Genomic DNA, 9,044 nt, shown 5'->3' with positions numbered 1-9,044 from the left:
AAAAAAAAAAAAAAAAAAAAAAAAAAAAGACTCCTTCCTTAAAATACTCAAATGTTGATGAGGGTAATTAAAATAGGTTCGATATGTATTCTGGAGCCTTAAACAATACAAAGTTGTTAGGAATCATATCTCTATCTGATATCAATGAGCTGACCAAAGTTTCTTTTGCAAGCCTAGGTCTGAGTCCCTCAAACTGTCTTTCCCCAAACTGTTCCATGCAATTCAAGCTATTTTTTTTTTCCTGCAGAGGATATCGGATACCCATCCACCACCRCCAGTTCTAGGCAGTATGGTATGTGTTATCAGTCTTGTGACTATTTCTTCCTTATGGTTGCAAATATTTTAAGTAGTACATCAGCTTAAACTATTGACTCAGATATGCACTGAAGCAGTCCATTACAGCGGAGTTTAAAAGGGTGAAAACATTACAAGCTTCCTTCCCATTTTAGAACATGAGTTTGGAGATAATACATTTAATTCCCACTTAAAATACTGATTTCAAACAACTATGAGACAAGAGGAAACCAAAGGTTTTACAAAACTGCTTTTTAACGTGGTTTTACAGAGCCACACTAAACTGCCTCCACAGGGCATATCTTGAGTAATCTGTACAGAGGTTCTCGCAACACTGATACTTTAGGACAGTGACGGACAATAAGCACATTAATCAGCTCGTATTGCAGTGAGGGTCCTACTTCCAATACTAGTCATTAAAAGTGAACAGGGATTTGGTTTCACTTCATTTGCTATCTGGCACAAGAAATTTCTGTTGTCGTTGTTTTTATGCATCCTTTATCTTCCATTCGGCTCTGCATAGACTGGATGCCGCAGCCTCTAGAAAGTTCATGGCTGTGTCTGCCCTGAAAAAACAAACAATGCCCCCTACCCCATCAATATATTATTTCAAGATATTATTTTGGTAAGCCAAAACAATCTGGCTTTAAAATCTTGAAGAACAGAGCTTTCTCTCATATTCTTGGCAGAACCCTGTAAGGATAACTGGTTTATGAAAAAACTGAAAGTGTTTGAGTTATTAGCTGCTGAAAGGCACAGCAGCAAAATCCAGAAGAGTGTCTATAATCCAAAATAGGTTATTTTTTGTCAATAAATCATTCAATTATTCATGGAAAATGATGCTTTTCATGTTCAGTCCAAAGCATTAATAAACAAGAGTTACCACTGTATGACAGCTTGGTGTCTTGTTTATGAAGTGAGTTTGGTGGCCTCATTCCACTTAAATGCTACTTAATTGTTGACAGTCCTGTTGGCTATCCTACTACAAGCAAAGGAGTGATCCAGCATTTTGAAGTATCCTCTCACCTTGCCTCTAGATTAAAGCTTTGTTTGTGTAGGGATTTGACTGATGGAGTCTACTCTGATGCTTATTCCAGCAACGAGCAGCATTATTTGGGGTTGTCACTTCAGTTGCCTCAGAATCACACAGATCTATAGATAGATGTTTTAATCAAAAAGATCATTCCAATATTCAGAAGCCCCTACAAGATGTTGGGTGCAGTGGCAGAGCTTTCCCCCCAAAAAAAAGCCGATTAGATAAAGGAGCAGGTAATGAAAGGGATAGCTGTTTTCAGTGGTATCAAAAAGAAATGGTCAAACCAGAAAATACTTGGTCAACAAATAAGGTTATAAGGGATTTATGCAGAGATAATAGTTACTTCTGAGCTCGTATGCAACAATAAGTATGACATTAAATAGTCAAGAATTGAGTAGGGTAAAAATCAAACTTGGAAATATTTTCTATGGTAATGTGTTCATGTATATTTATTTATTTTTAACCAGGAAAATGTTTTTTAGCACGATCTTTATAGATGAAATGAGAGTTACTTACCTGTATTCTAAAATACCCTTGGTGTTCCCTGAAGATACGATAAGTGTAGATGAGTTCTTGAAAGCTGTGAAAAACAGTTTCATACATTATGCTTTTTATCGGCTCTCAGACTACTGCAGCTACCATAGACTGTTACAGCTGTACCTGACAGTAAGGTTTGATTCTTGTTTGTTTGGTTGGTTTTTACAGCAAACTGCAATACAGTGAAAGACTGAAGCTGAAGAAACAAATCTCAAGGAATGCCTAATGCTAAATACCATCAATTACATACCAGAACTTCACTTGTAAAAATAGCTATGTTAGAAAATACCTGGAAATTTAATTACTCAGTGGGACACTTACAAAGCAAAGTCAATGTCAACTTTACAGCCTAATTTAACAAAAATGAACACTCACCAGCTCTTTAAATGTATCCAAACAGATATTTTCCACTAAGAGCATACAAACTGTACCAAAAGACATTTTATAATTGTTTTTCAAGACTGCCATGAAATAAGGTCATTTTGAACTTTGAGTGTGCCTTCATTTTTCCATTTTATTCATGTATTAGAGCCTTCAAAATACTTCAGATTCTATTAGTCATATGTTTATTTGACTATTTGCTAAAATTAATTATATGTGTTTTTTCCTTAAGCCTCAGAAACCCAAATATTCCTTTATCATACCTACCTCAGATCTAATCCTCTGTACACCACTGTTCAGACCTGTTTAACTTTGGCCCAAATGCACGGCTCTCTTTTTTTGCCCTGAAGAGTTAGGACAGGTATGGTAGACATAGCTAAGAGTGCTGTGTTCAGTCTGCAGCCATTGCACTTTGCTTAGCGCAGATGCTGGTCAACCATATTCAGCTAGCTTATGGACCTCCACATCAGCTAACTGCCTGAGCATTTCTCCAGTTTCTTAGGTGCGTCTCCTGTGCTACATTCTGTACTACTACAGCTGCAATAAAATAGTCCTGGTAAGGCAGAGCAATGAAAATGCTTCAGGTTTATACACCTAGAAGAGGGCTGGATGTCACTGAGAATTTGTATTACTTGTTCTGAGATAGTAAGAAAACACAAAGGAAGAGTCTAGGACTCCACTGTGAGGTGTCGTGTAAAAGACAGAAGAGAGTTCTTGCTCCCGTAGGATGCTTAAGTCCTTGCTCACCATCAGCAGAGTTGCTTCACTACACTGGAAACCACTTTGTGAAAATCTCAGCATGGGAATAAACTGCAGGCAAAGGGGTGACACATGTATCATCAAACTGCAGAATCTCCATCAGTGGTGAAGAAAGGGGAGTCACAGCTTAGCCCACCCTCAGACTCCAAACTGGGTTCTGGTAACCATCAGACCGTCTTTTCACGCTGTAAACAGTGCTAACATGTACCTCTACTTCAAAAATTGTTATACCATTGCTTCTATCTCTACAGTTTAACTAAAACATTTGTTAATGCACAAGCTAAAGTCAAATACACTGCCTCCTCATAACACTGAAAACCCACAGAGGCTAGCAGGAGTCAAACTGGAAGTCGTATGCTTTTCCGTATGTCTGCCCAGAACATTGTAGACAGATAAACACGTCTGCAAGCTACCACATGGCCGTTCTGCTTTGCCAAAAAAAAAGCAAATAAGCAAGCAAGAATGAAAAAAAGCAAGCAAACAAGCAAGCAAGCAAGCAAGCACCTGCCATAGTGCGGCACCAAGCTTAAGCTTTATGTTAGCACAGAGTGTAGCCAGAGCAGCCTTGCATCTGCTCACAACATACTGTGCGGATGTGCCCTCTGTTGTTTAAGTAGTTCAAACTCATTACACACACCTAAGTATCCCTTCAATTCCTCATCAACCACTATTTCATAAGAGGCCAGTAGCCTTCCTCCCATGTCAGGGACAAATATTTTCCTTTCTTCTCCATGCCCCACAGGGTCTGTTTGTCCCCACTTGCTACTTCTCTCCTTTTCGCTCTATTTCCCTCTCATACCGTAGTTCTCCTTTCTTCTGTCCACAAACCCATAGCACAGCATTTCTCCCTCCCTTTTTCTCCCTTCTCTTCTGATTTGCACCAAAAGCCATGATGTTTTGATTATTGATACAGAACATTTCCTGATATTTTTGAACTAATTAGACGTGAGTGTTAAAAAACTTTCATGTCAAGCTCAAACACAAGCACCCTCAAGAAGAGTGTGAAACATCATGTGGTCAGACAAAAAATGACTCAGAACAGACTTACTGTTTTATAAACTTTGAACACATTAGGAACAGATCTATTATATATGAAAAGTGTAAAACAGGCATCTTGGAAGGAAAGTAAAAGTGCTATTCCCTATAGGACAAGAAAAACAAAATTTTAACCTCAGTGATTAAAATTAAGGATTATAAGTAGTAATTTTCTATGCTCGGCTTGTTCACAGACTTGTCAAATGAATTTGGACAGGACGTTATAGCTTTCTGTCTCAATTTATCTTCTTGCTACAGATAAACTTCCATACAAGCACAAGGCCAACCTTTCATTAAACAGTCATAAAGCACATGGAGAAGGAACTGTTTCATATCTTACCACGAGGTGTTTTTAGTGCCTAAATAGCGCTAAAATGCTACTTACTCATTATTATGGATGCAATAACTGTCAGCTTTGAGTGAGGTTCTTATCACCGTATTTTGTCAGGCTAAGCTATTTTCTCTGGGCTCCCTTTATTGTCTGCGGAGAGACACCAGCATCAGCAGAGAACGATTCATCCATCCTCTGTTTTATAAATTGTCTTTTGCAAACACCATCCTCCACTACAAACTATAAAGAAAGCCTAAGGCAACCAGCATTGATGGAAAACACATGCACACATATTTTGAATCTTTTAATACTGGGGAAGAACTGTCAATGGTAGGAAAGTTGAAATCTTGTCTTTGCATCTATTTTAAAACTTATTAAAAAGTTTAATATTAGAGTACTTACAAAACACACAGACACAAGGCTCCTGCTATGCTTTCACTCTCTCGTATTAAATAGCTACCATTCTTTCCTTTCTTGGTCAGCAGTTCTTCACAAGTTCTTCTTGTTATCTTTCCATGAAAAAATGGGAACTCCATGGACAAATTAAACCAAAGTCTCTTGTCTTTCAAACCAATTCCAGGTCAGAAGCCTGGCATTAGAAGACTTACTCCAAATGCAGGTATCTAGAGATAATTGAAGGTGGAGGTGCTAAGTACATACATGAGTTCATCTATGTTGTTATTACTGACCTTTCTGTAAGACAGTCAGCTAACAGTCTGTACTAAAAGCTTGTGAATGCAGATAAGGAAGGAAAGGGGAAATGGTTGCCTCCACTGGTCAGAGTCCACATCAGAAAGGAAGAGTCTTTTTTCACATTGTAACAACAGCGTTGACATTTAAAGTTGCTCAAAGTCTTACACATAGGGATCTTGATCATTAATTTGAAAAAAATGCCACTTGTTTCATTCCTTTTCTTGTCAGGTTCACCTTCTAACACAGGGTTTTTTATGGGGGTAGGGAGGGGGAGAATAGATTTACTTATTTTTCAAGTTTCAGCAAAAGTTAGTCAGCAATATTTGAGAATGAGATTTTTCAAAACAGGGCATTCTCCCCCCCCCCTTTATTTTTAAAGTACAGTTATTTTATCAAGAAGTCTGTTGTCTCTGTGCCATGATGTGAAAATGTAGCAGGAAGGAGAAGGGGATCAGATAGTGCCTTTTGCCACCCCTGGGAAAATACTGTCAGTTCAAGAAGGCCAGATACAACCATGTGTAAAACTGTTGCTCCCTGATGGAGGAAATGCTGTCCAACTCCCTTCAAGGGAGATGCTCTCCCAGCCATTTAAAACTTTCCCTGTTGGAAGTGGAGGATCAGAAGAGGAGCATGCAGACATAGGGAAGCAGGAGATAAGAACTGGGCTGGGCAGTGTTTGTGAAGGGAAGGAAACTGAGGGAGGATCTAAAGATGTGGGGTAAGCTGTGAATCGGATGGTGAAATTGAAAAGAAAACAAGCACTGATAGAGCAGAGTGATTGGGGTTAGGGTTCCGGAGGAAAAAGACAGGGGCAGAGATGGCAGGAGAGACAGAGTCCTCAAAAGAGGGGGGATGGATTTGGGACCGCTGCAGTACAGCTCACTTCTGAGGCCAAAACGAAGACCAGCATCATGAGCATTGGCATGGGTCTTCCTGATTTCAAAACCTGCTGTTTGCACCTTAACCTCCCAGCTCTGATACCTAGAACCAAATCTCCCTGAACTACAAAGTCGTCATGAAGTTTCATGATTTCCCTGCTGCCAAACAGTGCCAGTGACATCCCCCGGCCCAAGGCCAATGACCCCCTGCAAATTCAGTTCACCCAGATGGTGACATCTGGCACCACTGTTGCTGCTTACCCCATTAGTTCCAGGGACACTGGGCTGATGTGGTGCCACTCCAGGAACCAGTCTTGCTGATGATCCACACAGAAGCCAAGGAAATGCCAAAAGATTATATTTGGGTATCTTTTGCCTTCTTTTTCACAAATCCTTCCCCATTTAGGAAAAGCTCCACTAAACCTGCAATGGCAAGTACTCAGCAGTTAGGGAATGCCAGAGTTGTAGCATGCTGCCAGTAAAATCTTAATTCTCCTCCCTTTGTGAAAATGCAATATAATAAAGGATCTGCTGCGATGGTCAAGAAAGTCAATTATATGACTGTATTATTTTTCCATATGAAATCTGCCTCACTTAAGCTACAGCCTGGACTGTGCTACATGAACAAATTAAGGTTGTATAGGGGAGGAGGAAATGGTTTACAGGAACTCTATATTTTTTGTTTAGAATTAAGAGATGAATTTTAGAAAAATAAAATGAATGTTTGCAATGTCCTGAACAGTCTAGTGATGAAACTATAGAAAGTTCCAAAAAAGACTTTGCAATTCTCTCTTTAAACAGAGTTCAGCAAAGGTGTATAACTACACAAGAATTATAGTACAGAAATGAAGTGTGAGACACTGTGACCACTGGCATCCTGGCCACAGAGTGGGAAAAACATCCTGTGGAAGAAAGCATGTAAATAATCACTAAATTAAAAGCAGCAGCATAACACTAGCCAGCAAGGATGGCTATATTTAGGTTGCACATCTAGCTGTAACTTGCATGTATCTTACCCTGACAACTTCCTACACACAAAAATCATATATTAACATATGTGCTTTTAATTGCAAGTTAATCTTGTATCATACTAACAGCGTATTCAGATGACATCTTAGATAAATCAGGTATAAAGCAAATAGATATGGCTTTGTGACAAAGAACTTCGGGAGCTAGAAAAAAGATTCATCTAAAAGAGAAACTCCTAGAAATGGCAGGTCTGAAGGGAAGCGAAAGCTGATTTGCACTGTAGTAATAACAGATTACCATAAATTACCAGCAGTATTCATAGATTACCAATAAAACAACTCCCCACCTCCAAAGGGATAGCAAGAGTGGGGAGAAAATGATCCCTCCTCACCTTGCAAGTGTTCTTAACAGCATGTGGTAAAGATTCTTCATGTTCAAATACAGCTGTATTTTCCTACAGATGATAAAAACTGTTTGGGGCTTTTGTCTATACCTCTTATAAATAAAAAGTTTCTGTGAGGCAGTTTAAGGTGAGTGACTCAGCCAGAAGCCCAGCTCTGAGACGGAACAGCAGCAGCTGCTTAATGCTGCCCTGCTTCAGGCAAGCTCTCTCTCCTCCAAATTGAAAGGAAAGCATATAGAAAACAGCAGCAAACTTGTCTTTCAGGAATGTAATGACTACATGTTCTTCACAGTTTTCTCTGAAGACCCCATTAGCTGGGAACAGAAACAAAATAGAAGCAAATTCAGTAGATCTTGCAGGCTTAAATCTCAAATTTATGCAAATGGAAATGGCAGCCAAGTATCATCTCCTGACTATTTAGTAGAGTGCTCCTCTGATGACAAGAAACCCATGAGAAAGTACTTCAAGAGAAATGAGGGTTGGGGGTTCCTTTCAGCAGCAGCCACCATCTACAGCCTGACCACCTTCCTCCTCAGCAATATTAGGAGCAGTAAGTTCATCCRTGCTCTGCCCTTGCCTTTTCCTTCCCATGGCAGATGCAATATTGGCAGCCAATCCTTAAGTCAGCACATTTCAGTTTTGTCTGTGCTGCTCAGAAGCTTTGAAGTAGCTTCAGGAAAGATATGATGAGATTTGGGACTACACCAAGACCCAAGCAGAGGACATTTGACAAGGGGAAGTGGAGAGGAGGATTTGGGTGGAGGAAACTCACCAGTGGCAGGAAGTGCAATAGGAAGAGAACGTGTGGAAAGCTGATTCTGTGGGGAGCAGCAGCAGCAGCAGCAAAAACCTGGTGGGGGGTGGGAGGGACAGAAATGCAGGGAATGAAACAGCAATGGGAAGGATCCTGAAAAACCATTGAAAGGGGAGAAGCAATGGACCTCAAAAAAAGTGAAAAGATGCTGAAGTAGAATTGGAATATAAAGGAGAGGTTAAATCAAGGGACTTTGATGAGAATGAATTTATCAGAGAGACCTTGCAATGATTTCAAGAGGCACAGCAGGATGAGAAATTTTGGAACAGCAGTTGGGCACTTCAGTGGAGGGAAGGGCTAATAGTGTAGTAGTATAATGGCTAAGGGTTATCAGGAACTTAATGAAAAGTATTTTCATTTTCATTTCTATAGTGTTTGTAGGACTAAAAATAGAAGGGAATAAGTGGACAGGAGTTTGAGAATATTAAGAAGAAACATTTGAAGAGGGAAGACTCAGGTTAGAGGGAGAAAGGAGTTAGCCTGTAGTAAAATAGTTCAGTACTCTGAATAGAGAAAGCTTTTAAGAAGAATGAAATAAGGACAGCAAACCAGTCAAAACTGAGAGAAGGCATTAGTATAAATAAAAGGCACTGGAATGAACACCAATGATTAGTAGACTTGGTAATAAATAACTGAATGTAGTGAAAGATAGTAGCAATCAGCCATGATCACTGATACATGTAATCTCCTTGCTTATTTCAAGATCTGGGAAGCATTCAATACAGTACCGATATCGCACAGTATCAGAGCAACGGTACTTACACAGATGAAAATGACAAATTTTGAGCTTGGTATTCAACTGTGGATGCTTATATTGATGATATTCTGCTCAGTCTTCTTGGTTTCCAAGCCTGAAGCCACCTGAACCAAATCATCTCTAAAATTCTGTGAGTGGGATTTGTGTGCCTAAAAGA

At 39.6% G+C, this 9,044-nt stretch overlaps 1 protein-coding gene across 2 annotated transcripts in view; it reads right to left on the bottom strand.

Annotated features, from left to right (window-relative positions):
* The window catches only part of SH2D1B (SH2 domain containing 1B), a 14,444-nt gene extending 6,447 nt beyond the window's left edge, over positions 1–7,997 (bottom strand). The window contains exons 1-3 of one of the 2 annotated variants that reach the window (XM_026058363.1): positions 7,305–7,997; positions 6,206–6,367; positions 1,847–1,910 (exon numbers count right to left, since the gene is read on the bottom strand). In XM_026058363.1, the coding sequence (XP_025914148.1) occupies positions 1,847–1,910; positions 6,206–6,367; positions 7,305–7,345 (267 nt within the window). In that variant the 5' untranslated portion in view covers positions 7,346–7,997. Of the gene's footprint in view, positions 1–1,846; positions 1,911–4,775; positions 5,100–6,205; positions 6,368–7,304 lie in introns of those variants that run through there. The other variant, XM_026058364.1, reaches the window with a different exon arrangement.
* Positions 7,998–9,044: the final 1,047 nt, after the last annotated feature.

This window comes from Apteryx rowi, unplaced genomic scaffold (genome assembly GCF_003343035.1).
Source record: "Apteryx rowi isolate R43461 unplaced genomic scaffold, aptRow1 scaffold_146, whole genome shotgun sequence".
Lineage (NCBI taxonomy): Eukaryota > Metazoa > Chordata > Aves > Apterygiformes > Apterygidae > Apteryx > Apteryx rowi.
This window is presented reverse-complemented; position numbering and strand designations above follow the sequence as displayed.